At 37.0% G+C, this 20,225-nt stretch overlaps 1 protein-coding gene across 3 annotated transcripts in view; it reads right to left on the bottom strand.

Moving 5' to 3' along the window:
- Positions 1-20,225, bottom strand: part of LOC136825859 (sialin-like) — a 198,023-nt gene that overhangs the window by 101,851 nt on the left and 75,947 nt on the right. For 2 of the 3 annotated variants that reach the window (XM_067082797.1, XM_067082796.1), the window contains exons 3-5: positions 6,244-6,483; positions 856-943; positions 197-423 (exon numbers count right to left, since the gene is read on the bottom strand). In XM_067082797.1, the coding sequence (XP_066938898.1) occupies positions 197-423; positions 856-943; positions 6,244-6,483 (555 nt within the window). Of the gene's footprint in view, positions 1-196; positions 424-855; positions 944-6,243; positions 6,484-9,550; positions 9,758-20,225 lie in introns of those variants that run through there. The other variant, XM_067082798.1, reaches the window with a different exon arrangement.

Genomic DNA, 20,225 nt, shown 5'->3' with positions numbered 1-20,225 from the left:
ATACTGTAATCTGCCAAAAAGCAACATCTGTCAGATCTGTTAACACTTTTGAAGATTTGTCTGACTACTATGCACTATGATCATGATCACTATGATGAACAGTTTACATCATTCGAACTCCCTACAAAACAATCTGACTAAACCACAAGCTTCAAGCTACAGAATCATGAATACAGTAATAACAAATCCATCTTACCATTTGCTGTCTAACCGATTCTTTCTCCTGTGCTAAGTAATTAAGTTCCTGCTGGGAAACTCTTGGATGAGTGTCATGCCTGTCATGGACTAACAAAAACCAAGGAATTCCACATACAAGGCCCAAAATACCAGATATATAGAAAATAGATGGCCACCCTCCGAAGAGCCTTGAGCTACACAGCCATCCACCACATGCCATTGCCACAACTGTCCCCAGATTGCTGCCTGAAAGAATTATGAGGTAATGAAAACATGCAGATTGAACATATGAATATATTCAAAGAATAATTTCCAATGTTGTTTGAATTACATCTACATTCTTACTACAACAGTTCAAATAACTAGTAAACTTTTACTACAGCCAATTTATGTACACAGGTGAAATCCAACTTGCATTTCAATTTTATCTAATATAGATTCTTATTCTTCTGAATTGAAATATTGGGGACAATATTAGTTGATTATCTTCTGGATGTTTCATTCTATGGAAGGTAGGGTTTGTATACTTTCCTAACTTAGGTGTAACAATCTAGATAAAACATTCGTCCAGGAATGTAAGGACAATTTCCCAAAATTAATGTTTTGTTTTCAAAGCTAAGCACTGAAGTTTTCAAAAGGACAATAACAGAAGTCTCAACATGATACAAATGGACTTACCTGCATAAATGAAACTTGTGAATTTTGACCGTTCTTTTGGTATCACCCAAGTACTTATTAGAACCACTATACCTGGAACTGTTCCACCCTGCAGAAAGAAAACTGCATAGTCATCATAATATCTTATTTTGAAGAAGACTGTAGTTTACTTAGCGCCATTACACAGTCATGAACGTAAGTGATAACAATTTGACCACTAAACACAATTTGCAAAGATGCCTTACCTGTGATTTTGAACTATTTCTAGCTCTAAGCAGATAATTTTGCCCTTGCTAAGGCCAATGTTGGCACCCCTTAACATTTTAAAATTCAGTGCAGCATTACCTTAATTATTCTGTACATCCCCAGTACATCTTCTCTGGTTGATTTTCCATGCTAGCTGGAACACTAAACGAGGTTGTACCACAATAAACAATTTTGACAATATTAACCTCTATTCTTTCATGAAAGTGAGTCACATACCATGCAAACTAGAAAATTTTTCCATAATAAAAAAAATTGAACTGTGATTATAGATCAAATATTAGTAAACAATTCTATTCCAAGTGAATTACTAAAACTTAGTTGAAATTGTCATTAACTAGAATTTACAGACTAGGTGAGGTGAACTATGTGATAACAATAATGATCTAAGATTACAAGAAATAACTCTGACTCATCTTTGGTGGACCTCTTTGGGTCCAGCATACAGTACTTAACACCCCATCTTTTCTCACTGTGATAATATAACATTTATGATGATTGTTCTACAATGATTAGATACTATTATGATGCTTTAATGATCTAATTAGTAATAATTTTTTTTTGGATGAGACTAGATACTAATATGATGCTTTGAATGATCTAATTAGTAATGATTTTTTTGGATGAGACTCTAAGTGATGTCACAATGGAAACGGACAGTCTTGCACGTGTTGGATACCTTGGAACAAAGCAATATGGGAGAAAGGGATATAAAGGGAGAACATTTGGCAAACAATGATGAAATGAGTTAACCCACAATTCAATGTGACTGTTACAATGGTTGGTTAGCTATGGGATTGAGCGGTGTTATGCGTAGGGTGAAATTTGGTAGCAAGCATGCAGTATGTTGCTGCTCCTAGTAGGCAAATATACATGTCATTGGACTACTGTAATGGTTCATTTAACACTGATGACTGTATTACAAGTCACTTATTTGTTCATTACTGCCATGCTTATTTTATCTAGCATGGTAATATTTTAGCAATTTAATATTAGACAATTTTAATTTTTTTTTCTTTCTCTTTGTGACATCATAGTTATTTAGCTAAACTTTTTCCTTGTAAATGATGGACAAATATACACAGGATATGTTAACAGCTAAATCTGGAATGACTTTTAGATTCTTAGCCCCAGCATTCTAATTTCACCACTGACATTATTATCCAAAGAATTGATCGAGAACAGACAAGCATTTCTGTTGTAGGTTAGTTTCACAATGTTTTGTGAAAGTTACTGCTGGTATTATGTTTCAAAGTACCTAATATTTTGTTGCTAATTAAAATATCAGCTGATGGAGTGTTGTTTATGTAAACTGAAGCAAATTGTTAAATAATTATATAAAAGCTTCCTTTATAATCAGGGGAAGAATTCAGTATTGTAAAGCACATAGTACAAGTTTCTTTGCAGATATGTCTGTTCTAGTGTTGGCTCATTTTTAAAAGGAATAACTTTATATGAAAAATCAATAGGTCATTTACGACATTCTGATTGCTGCCACTTTGATAGGGTAACAAAGAAAGTTAAGAAAATGAAAGGAGGATCAAGAAAATTCTGTGACAGGGTGTATGTACAATAAAAATAATGAATTTTCACACTAAGAAAAACTAAACGAATTTTTGGTTTCTACTGCTGGCTGGAGAATTCAGAGATGAAATACTAGGAAGCTCATCATCTTTGGAAGAGGCAAGTTTCTGATTTGACATGGAATAATTGTACCTGAGAGTGGTAGCTGAGAAAGAGAATGCTTCAGCTGAGAATGAATACTGTACTATACTACTACAAAAGCAGCTCTTAGATGTAAAACTCAGCAATTATGCTACTACAAAAACAGCTTTCTGATGTAAAACTCAGGAACATAAATGGGAAGATACTTTTGACAAATTTTAAATCAATTTGTATTTTTCAAAACTAACAAACCTGAGGTCTTACCCTAAGGAGGTTTTCTCACCGCCTAGCTGGAGTCCCATTATTAACAGCACAAAGTTTTGGAGGCAAAGGAAGATAGCCAATGGGAAAGAGGAGGGCAGAGCCCGACCTGGTTTCCCCCTAGCAGATGCCATGATGGTTCAGTTTCTTCCATCCCAAGTAACTGTATGAGGGGTGACTTGAGGTGGGCCATACACATAAGACCTCAGGTTTGTCAAGTTATGAAAAATACAAACCGATTTAAAATCTGTCATATGTTCATACACAGAACAAACCCTTGGTCTTAATGTAAGGGGAGACTTACTTTTGGTAGGAGGATAAAGTAAGCTTTAGAACCGACTGGAGGTTCGGCTCACCTGGGCTCACTTCCTGGTCAATTGTTAGCGCATAGGAAGGAGTCCTATGCCTCTGATCTGTTAAGTGAAGGGCTACTCAACAGCCAGATATCTGGGCTAAAAGACAATGGGAATTCCTATCTACACTGTGTCTTGGAAGAAGGAAACGAACCTGTAATTGTTGGAGACAGCAAAACTCATGTTAGCTACCAACCCTGTTCTGTTGTTTGTTCCTCTCTCCCCTTGTAAGAGAGAGGAAGGGATTTGCTTCTACTAAGGAATTTTTGTTGTGTAGGAACAATCAAATATGACAAATAGAATGGGTGCTCACTCACCTGTATCTAAACAGTTCCAGCCGATGATGGTTCAAATCTCTCCGCTGCCCACTGGAAGAGGAGGAATAGAAAGAGAAAGGAAGAAGACCAGTCGTCTCATTCACTCTCACTTTCATAACCAACATCTTAGGTAAGATACAAATTGTCCTGCTAAGGGCACTGGATGAACAAGGATAAAGTGTCCAAGGTCCTATGGGCAACGTCCTGCAGATAGGAGGATGTTAAAGTCATTTGGCGAAGTCATGTACCAGCCTTCAGTATCCAATGCACCAACAAGTTCTTTTTGAAAGCAATGGAGGGGACAAAGCCCCTAACATTATGGGCTCTTGCAAGCACTGTATTGGCATCTGTATGTGAAGAGGTACTGTATGCTTCTCCAATAACTTCACGTAGCCAAAAGGAGATGGTGTTCTTGGACACTTCTTTCTTGTTCCGGCCCCTACTAACAAAAAGTCTTTGACATTCAGGTCAGAGATGTTGAGTCCTTTTTAGATAGCTATGCAATACCCTGACAGGACATAAAAGTAATTCGTCTCGGTCATTACCAACAAAATCTTCAAGGAAGGGGATCAAGAATGACTTGAACCTGTCATCATGAACTGAGGAATTGCGAGTCTTAGCTATGAATTCTGTGACAAATTCAAAGGCTACGGACCCCCAACCCCTTGAGTGTTGAACATTAAAAGAGAGACCATGAAGTTCACTTACTCTCTCTGATGAAGCCAAGGCCATTTGAGGGTTGAATTTCTGTCTGATGAACCCCATAAAGGTTCATGTGGAGCACGAGTGAGGCTGTTAAGTACTAGGGTCAAATCCCAGTTAGGGGGCTTAAGATCTCTTGGGAACAGAACTGTTCAAAACTTTCGAGAAGCATAGAGATTTCCCATGAGGCGGAAAGGTCTACACCTTTCAAACGCAGAGCTATTCCTAGAGCAGCTCTATAGCCCTTGATGGCTGACACAAGAGAGAAGCTTTTCCCTACAGAGAAATATAAGGAAGTCCGCTGCTTGTTGAATAGAAGTTCCAACTGGAAAGAAACCGCACTGAAGACACCAATCACAGTAGAAAGCCCATTTTCCCTGGTACACGGCTGTAGAAGATCTTCTGAGATGGCCAGACATCTCTGTCGCTGCTCTGCAAGAAAAGCCTTTTGCTAGCAGGAGATACTTGATAGTCTCCAGCCGTGAAGAGATAGGGACCCTACCGATTGGTGGAACTTCTAGATGTGAGGTTGGCAAAGAAGGTTGTGCCAGGGGGGAAATCTCTCTCCATGCCTCAGTCAGCAGAGCTTAGACCAGATGACTGTGTCATTTACTGCCAAAAGAAAAAAGCAACCCTTTTGGCTGTGAGTGTCAGTAAGCAGAGTAATACAAAACTCATTATGCTTCAGTATGGTCATTCCTGTTTTCTAGATATTCAACTGATTAGGGCATCTGTTCAGTCCCCTGAAATTAAGTCTTTTATTTGCCCTTGAGGTTTCTGGAGGTGTAGACCTACTTGAAATTTTAACCATGTTTTTGTGAAGAATGCAGATTAATTTCATGTAAGTTCCCTTAATTTTGTAAGTTAAGTGGAATGGGTCCTGTATGCACATGTAGAACTGATCATTTTACCCTAGAGTATTACTCATGCCAATTACTGCCTTACATTAAATACTGCCTTACATTAAATAAAGTTTTTGAAAGTCTGCAAAAACTCTTGAATTCTATGCTGAAAATAATCATGGTCCCCAGCTCACAGTTTGGCTTTTGCAATAGTTTGGGAGCATGTGATTGATTTCCAGTATTGTAAAGTAGTCCCAATAATCTTGTCATGAAAATTGTTTTTTTTTTTTTCTTATTACATGCACACGAGCTCTTGAAAAAGCTAATTAGTGAGCTAGGGAATATTATTACTATCTTGAGGTTCTGATTTTCAAACTCTGACAGATGGATAATGGAAGAGCATTTCTTATCATCAAAAAATTTTTCAACTGATTATATTGAATACTAAAACTAGCATCACAACACCTAGGGTGTTGACATTGAATAGATCATGAGCTAATGATGTTGATGGTCTCTATTGTTACTACAGGAACATAATCTCTGGTGTTCCTCAGGGTAGTGTTTTTGGTCTGCTGTTTATATTATATACAGTACATAAGATACTGTGTGTGGTATGGCCTAAAAAATAAGCTAGTTACTTATGCAGATGATACTACCATGTTTTACTTATGCAGATGATACTACCATGTTTTAATTGATTCCATCTCATGTTAAGGCTTGCCGATTCTCTTAACTGGGATTTAGCTAAAATAGACAATTTTATGATAACATTACTTTTTAAATACTTACTTCTTGGACAACAATATGTGAAAACTTAAAAATCGATATGGTCGTTTAGTATGAACTGTTTATTGACCCATCCCTCTCATGTGGTTCAAGTCTATTGTTTACCATTCAGTTCTTCTCTGCCCACATGAGTGGGGAGATGGGGGTTGATATATAAGAGAGGTAAATGTTTTAAAAAAAAGTTAAACTCCAAATTGTAAGAGGTAATATTATTTTTACCTGAGCTGCTCCAGTAAGCACCCTCATGACAATCAAGAGTACCGTTGAGAGGTGGGCACAAAAAGGAGTCACAATACTAAGGACAGAGCAGAAGACAAGGCTCAAGCCAAATATAAGACGACCACCAAAACGTTCTGCTGTTCGACCTGCAATTGGGAGGGTGGCTGTGTACCCCCAGTAGAATGCTCCCAATAGAATACCCTGCATTTTCTCATCCCAGTCGAATTCTGCGCTAGCAAGCTAAAAAAAAAAAAAAAAAAAAAAAAAAAAGTGTAGGTTGAGTGTTTGCACCTTTACAGTACATAAATAAAAAGTAAACAGCATTACTCTTATTCCTTTAGAAACCATTTGTCACACCAAAATTTGCATGTGCAGTGGCCTGAATAATTGAGAATGTAGCCTAGAGGCTGCTTCCCCAGAACACTTGAATTTAAAAACTTGCTACACTACTCAAATATAATTGACTATGAAATTTAAGCTGCCAAGCCATATTGTGAATTTTTTTTGGGAGGCAGCTCTACAACTGTATAACAACTTTTAACATGTCTAAGTTCAGTATTCTGAAAAGGAAAAGTGATAAGTAACCTCAAAAGAATGATTAAAGTCTAACAAACAATGTGAGGGGTAATATGCGCTCCTCAAATGTAGATGTATATCTCAACTAACCTTACATGTAACACTATACGTTTGTAAGACTAATCATTCTCAAGGTTTTCTTGTGTCTCAGTGTCCTTATTAGGGCACCATTAACTTCAAAAGTGATGTCCTTTTCGAATTCTTCAATTTAGCAGTATTGTATTGAGTCGACTGATCAGACTCTACTTAAAGTCTTAGCTAAACATTTTTTGAGACCTTGTTCAACAGAACTATCAGGGAACGAGGACTAGTAAAAAAATAATAACATTTCTTGGACAAGAGCACAAAATTGCCCTAAGTAGAGGGAATGCCCTCCCAATATTCTAGTCCAAGACATTTTGATACCTGATCATGTGAGCTGACAGGCTTCATTTGATTTGGGTAAAGAAAATATATTTAATTTCATAAAGGAACAAGACCCAAATGCATTTTCCAAGCCAAGCCTAACATGAACTTGTTAATGTGATTGACTGATTAATTGTGGGTTATCTGGCATCACAACTACCAGGGCCAAGGTCAAGTATAAATTGCAGTATATTTACTACTTAACTTTCAAAGGATATACAGTACTTTCACCATTTGTACCCCAAGTTGGCTCAGCTGTGGAGTGGCCTTCTTGATTGTTGCTGCTGACAGCCACATCCAACCATGAAACATTCAATTGAATGTCAACATTAGGGTCAACAAGCATAGTAACTGACTGTTTCCTGTCCCTAGACACACTCCACATTGAGACCTGGATGCTCCTAGAAACTGGTTACATCATAGCAAATAGAAGGCAGGTTCATATGTCCTAATAAGTTCTTCATCAATTGGCAAAGACAAATAACTTCTCTGGCTTCCTCTGTCCAACAAGCACCTAACAGTGATAGATAACACAGGAAGTAGAAAGGGCTGTATATTTACATGAAGGCTCATCGAAGACCCTACACCACTTGTGTTAGGCCATAAGGCTGAGATATAAGCATTTTTCTTACAGCCAGTACAAGAAAAACTGAGTTTACTGTAATCAATAGGGCATTTAATTGTATCGAGTTTGTTACTGGCACACAACACTCAAACTTAATGAACTCTTTTGGCGATCTGCCACTTTCTCAAATTTGGTGCTGTTGAGCATACTGTGACAAAACACACTACAAAATCTGCAATACATATTATTACCATTATGGGTATTTACATTGCCCTTTGAGGCAAGTTTAACTTTGGCTGAGGAAATGTTGAAGAGTTGGTTCAAATTAAGTCTAAATGGGAGTTTGCAATAAAGCTTTTTTTTTTTTTTTTTTTTAACACCGCTTTTAGGATTCAAAATGTGAATCAAGATCTGGATGATATCTCTAAACTGTTCAAACAGATCACTGGTGGTAGAATGTACTTGTTCTTGTTTGATAGAAGGTAATTTTGTAAAGACTATAGGATCAAGTAACTTACAACCTGAAGAGTTTACATCCAACACATTTACTTGGTATTGTTGTACTTCATTGCATTCATTGATACATGAGTGCACTCAATTAAAAGTAGGATAAACTTGGATGAAAGAGCAGGTAGTTGTTTGAAACTTTCATCAGTAACATAAGGAATGTCAAGAAATTCATCTTCATCTTACTGCAATGTTTGAGCTACAAAAAAATCTTGGACTCTAATTTATCAGTCAATTTCCCATTAAATGCCTTACAAGTTAATTTGGGCAGTCTGACAACCATCACAGGCTTGCTTTCATCATTGTTAGATGGGGATTTGGAATCTGGCTTACATACAATATTGGCTGAATTGTCCAGGATCAGATCATTATAACATGCTTGCGGAGTAATTGCCTTTAACTGACTTTTCCTTCAGTATTTTGGTTGCTTATCAATAATTTACTGTTACTTTTTGTCGGTCGACTGTAATTAACCTCAGAAATGTTTAGGTTTTAGTATGCTGGCCATCCTGGAATGCTGTCATGCACTGTTATAGGGGTACTTTTGGTAAAAAGTGGTTTCCTTGACTGGGGGGTTTGAGGGGCAGAGCTCCCTGGCTAAGTAACATGGCCTACTAGGTTAGGTTAGGTTAGGGTACGTTAGGTCAGTACGGTTCCTTTTATAACAGATTTCCTTAGCCTATCCCTTCTTGAACATATGGCTCCCTAATGACTTTCGTATTCATGGAACCGTTCCATACAGTCTGTGCGGAGATATTACTTAGAAATACCTTCTTCACTACCATCCTTAACTAAAAATTAGTCTAAAAATCTTGTCATTCATAATATGAATCTTTTGTTGATACCTTCAGAGTTTATTTATGAGACAGTAGACTTCAATTTAAGTCAGCATCAGAAAGTTTCCCTAAGGCAACTATAACGCAAGACTTATATCCCATTCGCTTCTTAATGAGAGATATTAAAAGCTCATGTGAATCAGTCATTTTGGCAAAATGCCTATGCGCAAACGAAATCACAAAGGATCTCAGAAATGCTATGCTCCCTACTAATGAACACACAAAACTTTATAGAAATCGGTATTCATATAGTTCAAAACACACGGCTTATACTTCAGAAGCCTCTGCATAGGCCTATTACAGTGAAAGAAAAATACATTTTTGCACAAAAAGAGAATCTTCAACATCTAGAAAATAATAATCCAGTAGCTGCGTTAGCAAAAATTTTCATTTAGGAAAACACATAAGATGACCTTACCTGGGATAATTCTTGAAGAAGAACCAGCAATTCGGTTCACAGGCCTAACTAACAAAAAACCTGAATTGCTTAATTAGGCCAGTAGATAACCATAACTTGAGGCCTAGACAATAATTAGACATTATCAGTTGATCCATAACACACACAGCCCACAGTAACCAACCTAGCTTAGTGTACATTTGAAATGGTCTACTCAGCCTACCAATCGAAAAATGTTGGGGAAAAAAAAGCAAAGTCCAGCGCTCTTTGCAGTTACGCCCCGCCCACTGCTTACGTCATGACCATCCCTTAAAGCTAATTGGTTGGCAATAGTTTCGAAAAGTTGGTTAATCTGTGGCTCTTTCCATGTTCATTAATATTGCAATGGTTGTAGTACCGAACTAAATTACGTTCTGCAGATTATCATAAGGAAACGTTATATTACCCCCTGAAATAAAATCGTAATACGCATCTCAACAAAGGTGGCTAAGAAAAAAGGAAAATATGAACGAAGTCAGGAGTGTTCCGCGATGCTACAGTGTTGTGTTTCGTAAAAGAGGTTCACCTGAGTGCGGAGGTGACCCAGGGAATATCTGCGTTCGAATCGGTGCACTTGAATCGCTGGACAGTGATAATTACCGTCTGATATTGTCAAGCGTGTTCACCATTCGAAACTTAAACACAAAAACTTTCTCAAAGCTATGCAGACTAATATTTCATATTGATTTCAGGAAATTTTACTACATTTTGAGTCATATAATCGATTTCATTGCAATCGTAACTTTACACATTCGGAGGGATGACACGAAATGACTGCACTCTACAAACCAGAATATGCCTATGTTTAACTTAAAGTTACAGTATGACAGGCCATAGAGTCACATTGGATATCATTTGCTGAGAATTTTCTTAAGGACATTATCTCCTTTCGAAATAACAGGATCACAAAAAATGACGTAGACCTATAATGTCCTAGATCTTTTTATCGGTTTACGCAGCTTATGACGTTTGGATTATAGGCCTATCTTATAGTTAGCTGTTTTATTGTGGTTCTTGTTGTGTTATTCTTGTTTTTGTTGCTGCTGTTATGGTGCTTGTGGTGTCTTCGAAAAATTTTCATATGGTAACCTAACATTGCAGAATAAACAGACCTATTCATAAAATACCAATGTAAAGAATTATCTGCCTACTCTTGTTAATTGAAATTGTCATTTGTTTGAATTAAAAGTAATCGAGATCTTTATGAATATAGTCTACGCTAGAATATTCTCCTAACAGAGAGAGAGAGAGAGAGAGAGAGAGAGAGAGAGAGAGAGAGAGAGAGAGAGAGAAATATACTGACTTATGTATCCTTTTGTCCAACAAGAATGCCCCCAAAATCAAGTGATTCATGGGCTACTCGCAGACTGGCTTGGATCATCTCATACGTAACTTGTTCAGCTATCATTTATTTTTTCTTATTTTGTTAAGTATCTTATATGCATTCCTGCTATAGCCTTCCTTCTCAAAGAAATGCTATATTTACTCATCACAGTAATATAATGTTATCCCTTTCGTAAATATATTTTCAATATAGTTCACTGAGAGCAGTTTGATAGTTGTGTGTAAGACTGAGACAGTCCTGTGATTGGTCTCTGTGCCATCGGCTACGTGCCCACAAGTTTTACTTTTATTCACTGTGGTATAAGTGGCATTACAATTACTATGGCCATCCACGCATGTATGTATATTTGCACTTGTTTATACGTATACATTGCACTTTATGCATATACATTATATATCGTGGAGTTAAAACTACTATATTAACAGCTACTCTATTTCCAACAGATACGGGTAGAAACCTATTTGCAATAAGAAATTGACGTGTAGACCCATGCCCTGTCATTTTCTCAAAATATAAGAATTGGACGTATAGGCCTATGCTCTGTCATTGCCTCAAAATATAAGAAATTGACGTGTAGGCCTATGCCCTGTTATTGCCTCAAAATATAAGAAACTGACGAATAGGCCTATGCCCTGCCATTGCCACAAAATATTAGCATACATTTACGTGTCGGCCTATGGCCTGTCATTGCCTCAAAATATAATTAATTGACGTGTAGGCATAATTTCTCAATGATATTAACATTTGACATGCAGGATTATGAAGAATGAGTACCCTAATATCGAAACTGGCTGCATAAGTCTATGCTTTATTTCAATTAATGTGGTCTATGAGGGATCGCTTACGTAGGCCAACACCAATTTAAAAAGAGAGAGAGAAAAAAGCAAGGTGCTTGTGTGTTTAGGCTGCGCATGATAAAAAAAAATAAGATGCGCAGACTAAATGATCCAAGAGCTTCCTAATGATAAATAACTTGATATATCTTTTATCGGAGATATTAGTTGCAGACTTCACAACTCAGGGAACTCAAATCTGTGGTGTCAGGATTCATGCACGAAACTCAACATGACCGGAGTCAAATCCGTTCTGGTAATCATTTGGACTGTTAACTAGTGTGACGTCATTCCCCCTTCGAGAGCTGGCCAATCACTGGCGTGCAGTGGGCGGGGCTTAGCTGCAAAGCTGGGTGGACTCTGCTATAGTTCACACCTGTTCAACAAAACGTTCTAACAAAACAAAAAAAAGCACGAAGCACTGGTTATTTTACTTAAATATAAGTACACCATCAAAACAATAAGGGCAAACCTGCTTTTTAAGAGGCAAACTCCAATCATGAGTAGGCTACATGATGAAGGAATACCTAAACCTCAAAAGTATACACACACATATACTGTATACATATAAGCCTCTAACAAACAATTTGCAGGGTGAAAAGCTCTCCTCCATTGTCGAAATGCTATCTCAATCAACCTTTCATGCAGCTCGACTCATTAGGGGACTAATAACTGGAACTTCTTTCTGAATTGATGTGACACAATGAAGACAACACTTCCTGTTTTGTACATCACTAGGCGCTGAAATTCGTTATTACAGCCCTCAGTGGATGAGCGAAGAGTAATAGCAACTGGGGGATTCTGCCTTTTGTGACGTCAGAATTTGTTTCAAAAACAAAGAGCATAATTAAGAGGAATCTGAATGAGCACAATGGAAAAGGCAAGGTAATTCTAAGACGTAGTTCCGCGGTGAGCCAGACTATGGCAATTGATGTTTTCCTATGTTATTTTACCTGCTTTACAAGAATATTTAAAGTAATATTTTGCCAGCCGGCTGTAACTAAGCTGTAACTGACCTTTGAAGACTACACGACGGGGTAGATCTACGCCAGCATTTCGCGGCGAGCCCTCCACCCGCTTCCATAACTAATACAGCAAAATTGTAACCAGTAAACACCCGTAGGGGACGTTAGGTTGGTATTTTTAGGGGTGTTTACTGGTTACAATTTTGCCGTATTAGCTATGGAGGGAGTGGGGGCTCGCCGCGGAATGCCGGCTTAGATCTACCCGGTCGGTAGTGTGGTCTTCAAAGGTCAACTGCAGTTTACTTACAGCCGGCCGACAAAATATTACTTTAAATTCTTGTAAAGCAAGTAAAATAACATACGAAAACGTCAATTGCCATAGTCTAGCTCACCGCGGAACTAGGCTTAGAATAACCAAAGGCAAAACTAATTAATGACAACGATATGACGTAAATTTTCCACAGCCAGGCACTGAAAATCAGGGCATTTTTGGCTATCACGCACTTTCAGACATTGAAAAGTGGGAGTTCGATTGGTTTGACAGTGAGACTGAGGAAAGGAAGCGGAAATGGAAGTAAACCAAACCCCTTGAAAGTAGGTGCAGGCACCAGTGTTGCCAAAACGCGGACAAATGAGGATTTACGCGGACGAAACGCGATCCTTAGAAGATTGCAGAGCCGAGACCCACAGTCCGCAAACATGCCGACCTTGGTCCGCAGATTTTTTCTTCAAGTTTTAAATGGTATTTTTCAGAATCTAGTTTTTCCAACTTTTTAATTTTTTAACAATAAAATTCTTGCACAGAACATGGGTTTTTCTTAACACACCTTAAATATTTTCAGTGTTTTGAAAAAGAACCACTCGAACAGTCTTGTGTTTTGGCGCCGAAATCAGTTGTAGTAAGAAGTTCGTAACATCTAATTCCTATCGGGAGATTATCCCCAGAGGAGCCCTAAGGACGAGGAGGCACTTGCGTGACATTTGGCTTATCAATTGCTTGTATACCGGTAAGAAAAGTTAGTAAATCTGAATATGTATATAAGATTAATGATTACGCCTGTTTTTGACATTTTGATTTTCTTTTCAGTAAACATACTATGCTAATAGTATTAGGCCTAATCTACATATATGAAGAATTCCAAGTTTTGAAATAAAGACATGATGAATACTATGACTGAAAATAGTCATATGTTATAAAGCGTTATATAATTTACAAAATGAGAGGACCATGTTTTGAAGGAAATATCTCATAATAACAGGATCATGAAAGGAAGGTGATGGAGACTTTTGTGCTATTTTCTCGGTGGTTTGTAGTGCCCTAAAAATTCACTAATGTAAGTGTAGGTGTATGTTAGAAATCTGCCTGTGTATCAATATCATTAATAAAGTCAATAGTTTCATTACGCATAACTGTTTTCTTTAAGTGAGTGTTATGGTTTAAAGCCCCTAAAACATCTCGCCATAAATGTTCAAGGTATTTGTTGGTTTACCTAGTACAGAATGTAGGGCAGAAAACCAAACGAAATACAACCACTCTTAGGAGGGGAATAGCTTGCAGCAGCGCTTTAGAACATTTTAGTTTTACAATGTAATTAAAACATTTAAATCTGTCTAGCTATCCTGAAGCCATAGTGTCATAGATAATAATCATAATTGTAAAACGATGGTCATTAAACATATAGGTTAGCATACATACCTAATACACATTTGTAAAATTATATATATATATATATATATATATATATATATATATATATATATATATATAATATATATATATAAAAGCTATTGTATGAGTGTGTAAATTACGCCTTGGCGTTTTCTGCATTTCTTCAAGTTTTTCAACGACTACCAAACGGAAATTTCATGATGCTTGGCTGCATGAGACTACGTTTGAGGAGTGGCTGCGTAATTGTAGAGATGATCCATACAAAGCGAGATGCCTCGTATGTAACCTCTCATTCTCTGCTGAAATCTCTTCCCTGAAAAGGCACAGTGATAACCAGAACCACACTAGAAATATGTTACTTCAAGTACGTGGACCAGATACTGAGCAGGCGAACTTTAACATGAGTGTCAAGAAAACTGAAGTCAAGATAGGTCTATTTTGTGCTGATCGTAACGCACCATTTCTGACTGTTGACTATTTAGTGGACCTCTTAAAAGATATAGTTCCAGATTAACAAATAATTCAATCATTAATATTAAAAAGAACAAAAGTTGCCAGAATAGTGAAAGGTGTTGCGAATTTCTCACATTCAGAGCTTACCGAGTTATTAAAGGTAACCAAACTTTCACTGATAGTCGATGAAACCACCGACATCACAAAATCTAAGTGCTGTGCCATCCTAGCTAGGTTTTTCAACAAAACGAGTTTCACAATGGAAAGCTGACTTTTAGATCTAGTCGATGTATATGATGGAAGTAGTAATGCAGGGGGGCAGCACTGGAGAAAATCTATTTCATGTTGTTAAGATCTGTCTCATTGAAAATGGTATTCCCATGGAAAACTTGATAGGCTTTGCTGCAGATGGTGCCAGCAATATGATGGGTCAGCATAACTCAGTAGCCAGTAGGTTGAAGGAAGAATTTCCAGGTATAACAATAACTAAATGTATTTGTCATTCAGCTCATATTTGTGCTTCTCAGGCAGCCAAAGAGCTCCCCCGGAAATGTGAGGATTTAATTCGAAATAGATAAAAGTGTTTTGCCCACAGCTCTAAAAGAGTATATGAATTTAGAGAGTTTCAAATTTTTTGCGAGGTAAAACCTCACAAATTATTACACGTTTCCGGATGGCTGTAGAACGCGTCCTGGAACAATGGAATGCACTGACTGTTTTTTTTTTTTACAGAGAAGCATCTTCAAGAAAGATTAATGATGGCAAGTGATGTTCTGCAAACTTTACGTGACCCTTCAGTGTTGCTTTACTTTAAATTTCTTAAATTTGTTCTTCCAAAGTTCATTGCATTTAATCTAATGTTCCAGAGCACGCATTCTACTGACCATATATTTCATACCAAGAGTGTTCTATTATATTCAGAATTACTGAAAAACTACATGGATAGGCAGTGTGTTAATTCTTGTCCTAATATATCAACCACTGATCCAGCTGACGAGGAACATTTTATACCTCTTAGGATTATATACCTTGGGTCACATTTTCATCTTCTTGTGCAAAAGGACTAGCATAAAGACCAAATTATGGTGGACAATGTTCGAAATCGTTACCGGAACTTCCTCATTGTAGCTTGTCAAGAAATCAGGAAGAGATTCCCGTTGAGTAAAATGAACCTGTCACTAGGGAAATGTTCTATTCTTGACATCGATCATACAGCAAGTGAGAGAGAGCGCCCGTATAAACACCCCAACATTGGTAGACTGAGTACAATCCTTCCCGAGAGTATATACCGGTGACTTTCAGTTATTGGATGATGAATGGAGGCGTCTTCCAGCACTACATATTCCCGACAGCTTCAAATACTGTGATGATGTGGAAAGTTTCTTCAAAATGCTTTATAATTTTACAGCTAAGCCGTGTGGTTCAAGCTTTAGAGCCTTGTCTGAGTTTGCTCCGAGCATTCCCTCCCTGCCAACATCCAATGCAGACGCTGAGCGAATTTTCGCAAAACTAAATGTAATAAAGACAAAAAAACGCAACAAACTGTCTAACACCACGTCGGCTTCATTGATAACCCTTGAAATGGTAAGCAGGGGAAAACTATATGACTTGAATCCAAATTTATTGAATAGCTTGCAATGCACTGAACAATCTGAGTAGTAGTGGTAGCAAAGGTTATCAGCTGATGTTACATTTCTTGAGTAGGCGCAACAATACCCTGCCACCACTAACTCCATAGTCACTTTCATATTCATTTTCGTTATTTCAGTTATTCTCAGGGAACTGTAATATACTTAATATTAACTAAAGTACGGGATTATTTCTGTAATAACTGTATCATTCATAGTTCACACCACTTCATTCTACTGAAATAATAAGGTTGCTAATCTATCACTACCTGCATTTAACCGATACCTAACCCCCATTTTTAATTAGTTTCATCTGCACCAATTGTGTAGACTAACTGACTGCATCACTTTTTAAAGTCAGTACTGCCATAACTGCCCCCAATCTTTTGTCTCTTTATTCACTCACCTGTGCTCAGTTGTTGATTAAATCATATCATGCATAATCCTCATACATATATATATATATATATATATATATATATACAGTATATATATATATATATATATATATATATATATATATATATATATATATATATAATATATATAAATATATACACTATATTATATATATTATATATAATACACACATGTTATATATATAAATATATATATATATATATATATATATATATATATATATATATATATATATATATATAAATATATATATATATACATATATATATATACACACGCTATTAACGCTTATTTTTTATCATTTTTTGCTATAAAGCAGTGATTTGGAATATAAAGAGAAATAATGTATTTATTTATGTTTTATATTTAATGAGTATTGTTAAAGGAATGATATTTTTCTTGATATTTCTTAAACTGTTGTACAGTATACTTACCTAAATTTTCCGTTGTTTCGTTCATACCTGAGAAAATTATTTATATATTTGTACAGTTTATCAACAAAGCATTGGTTATTTCACTGTTGTATGATATTCGTTTTAGAAATATCATTTTACGGATTAAACACCTTTTACTCACCTAATTAATTTATGAAATCTGTTTTAATTCCAACTTACCAACAAAGAAATGTACTTACTTGTATCTGGACATTAAAAGCAAATTATGTTAAAAAATATATACTCCAGGAATATACATGAAATCACATATCAGTTTTGGTGAAGATCATGTACAGGATTATAGATACATTTTTAATTATGTCGACTGCGGAGTTAGACTCTCACCGAGGTGCGGAGACCTTGGCAACACTGGGTGCAGCCAGGTGTACTCTATTAATCCTGGTCGCAGCTAGGAGCCGCACACCCTTTAATGCCTACAGTACACCAAGTGAGGTGCAAAGACAGCACTATCCCACTGAGACGTGGTTAGGTTATTGCAGGAGGATTGGAACTCTCCCTTGCACAAGATTTGCTGTAACGTACACTGTAGCATCATATCAAATTTCCTTAAAAGTTTGTTACTCCCTTACCCAAGTGGCATGCCACTTCCTAGGTTAGGTTCTATTAAGGAAGGCTAGTGCAGGATGTATTCCTTTGTGCAATGTAGTAGGCTTAGTTAGGGAAAGTTAGGTTATGTCCTTGTAATTTTATTTTTTGTCTTGCAAGAGAAAAGGAATTTTGAAATAACGAAGCATTTACAATGGAAATGAAGATCAAAATCATAAGACTTACATCAAAAGCTAACAGAACACCAATTCTAAAAGAAAATTTAAATCATACTACAGCGAGCCACTTTTTTTAATGATACAGACCCACGTTACACCCAAGCATGTTCACCCCTCCAATATCCTGTTGTCCCTGTAGAAGGGTAGTGCTGCCCGTGCACCTCATATGGTGTAATGTAAGCATTACTGAAGGGAGTTTGCAGGGTCCCTCATGCCCTTAGCTGCACCCACTTTTTAGCATTTTACTTTCCTTCATTCCCTCTAGCTGTCCGATCACTTCAACTCCCTCCTTTCGAGACACTGTAGTCTCATCGTTAGGGTCGCAAAAAGACACAAAACTTACAATTTAGAGCTGACTCAGTAGGATAATATGGACATAAAATGTGTATAAGGTACAGTAATAAAAATCGTAAAATAATAAAGAAAATAGGGAAACCTAAAAAAAGAGACCAGCTCCTAACTGTGAGTGTTATGTGTATTTTCGGATGGGAAAATGTCGACCTAAGCTAAACACAAAACAGCGGAAGAAGTCGAATCGTTTGGTGAAGAAATCCTTGTTTAATATATACGGATACTAGAATGGAGTTTGCGTAGTCACTGGGGGCCTCAGTAACAGTATCACAATCATCCTAGGAAAAAAAAGTTCTATATACAATACTTCAGTGTTATCGTGTATTAGAAAATTCTTCGGTTTTTAGGGGCATCCTATGAGATGTTCCAAGACGGGAATCTTTGAGGAATATTTTATTGTCCCAGCACATTTCCCAATTTTAAACTTCGGGTCAGTATAACAATATACCACAAAAGATCGCATCATAATAGGAAGCCTATTTCTATGATAGAATAATAGATTAGGCATTTTTAAAATCTTTAAGTAATCTGTTCATTTTATCCTCCACCCTAAAATAAGTTGAAAAGTTGGACTCCCTATTTCCACAAACTTCGAGATATCCTGTAAAAGTTCCCCAATTTTCTGTACATACTCGTTCTTATTTAGAAATTCTGTGTCCTTTCTTTCATCTAGTCTGGGTATGATAACGTCTTGGTTCTTTGTTCAACAGTTGGCGATCATGTTCTATGGAACGAGGAGACCTGCTGTCTGGTCACTTTAAAAACCTGTGTTTGACTATTCTAATTATGGTCTGTCGAAGTTTCCGTTGTCACTGAGGTTAGATTTGTTTGCCAAATTTTAAACCTCTCTTTAGGACTTTTTTATTACTCCTTGAAATACTTTTGAATCGACTAAAGTCGGTACAGCTACCATATGACGACCAATGTAGTTTACAAAGAGTTAGCCTATACAAAGCATAGGTCAGAAATATTTTTTATTTTTATTTTCAGTTTTCTGTAAAAAAAACTATTTAGATGACTTTGTCTGTCCGTCAGCACTTTTTCTGTCCACCTTCAGACCTTAAAAACTACTGAGGCTAAAGGACTGCAAATTGGTATGTTGATCATCCACCCTGCAATCATCAAACATACCAAATTGCAGCCCTCTAGCCTCAGTAGTTCTTACTATATTTGAGGTTAAAGTTAACTATGATCGTGCGTCTGGCAAAGCTATAGGACAGGCCACCACCGGGACGTGGGTGAAAATTTCATGTGCCATGGCTCATACAGCATTATACGCTGTACGGAAAACTCAATTGCGCCGAAGAAACTTCGGTGCATTTTTACTTGTTTGAACTACAAACAACTGGTTTCTTCTTTTCCAAGATGATTACCAACATTTGTAGAGCTTATCCGAGAACTCGGACAAGGCAGGGTAATATCTGAGAAGATCACGAGGAATCCTGTAGATGACATCAATCACGGAGCAACAAAATAATTGACTAATTGAGGCAGTCAAACTCCTGAAGACACTGGGAAGCTTTGACTTGGGCTATTTTTATGAGAATGTGAAAACACAAGGCGGGATATCCAGTCCGTCCTATAATTAGCCAGATCGTCTCTCTTAACTATCATCTTGTGAAGAAGCCGGCTGATATCTTCTCCTGCTACAGCATCGCTGCCTCAGTAGAAATTTCTTGAACGTGTCTGTAGTCATAGCTCCGATGGCATTATAGCTTCCCTCGACATCAAATCTCTATTTATGTATGTGACTGCAGAGAGAACTATTCAATGC

This window comes from Macrobrachium rosenbergii, chromosome 3 (genome assembly GCF_040412425.1).
Source record: "Macrobrachium rosenbergii isolate ZJJX-2024 chromosome 3, ASM4041242v1, whole genome shotgun sequence".
Classification (NCBI taxonomy): Eukaryota; Metazoa; Arthropoda; class Malacostraca; order Decapoda; family Palaemonidae; genus Macrobrachium; species Macrobrachium rosenbergii.
The sequence above is the reverse complement of the archived record's forward strand: the minus strand, read 5'-3'. Positions and strand labels throughout refer to the sequence as shown.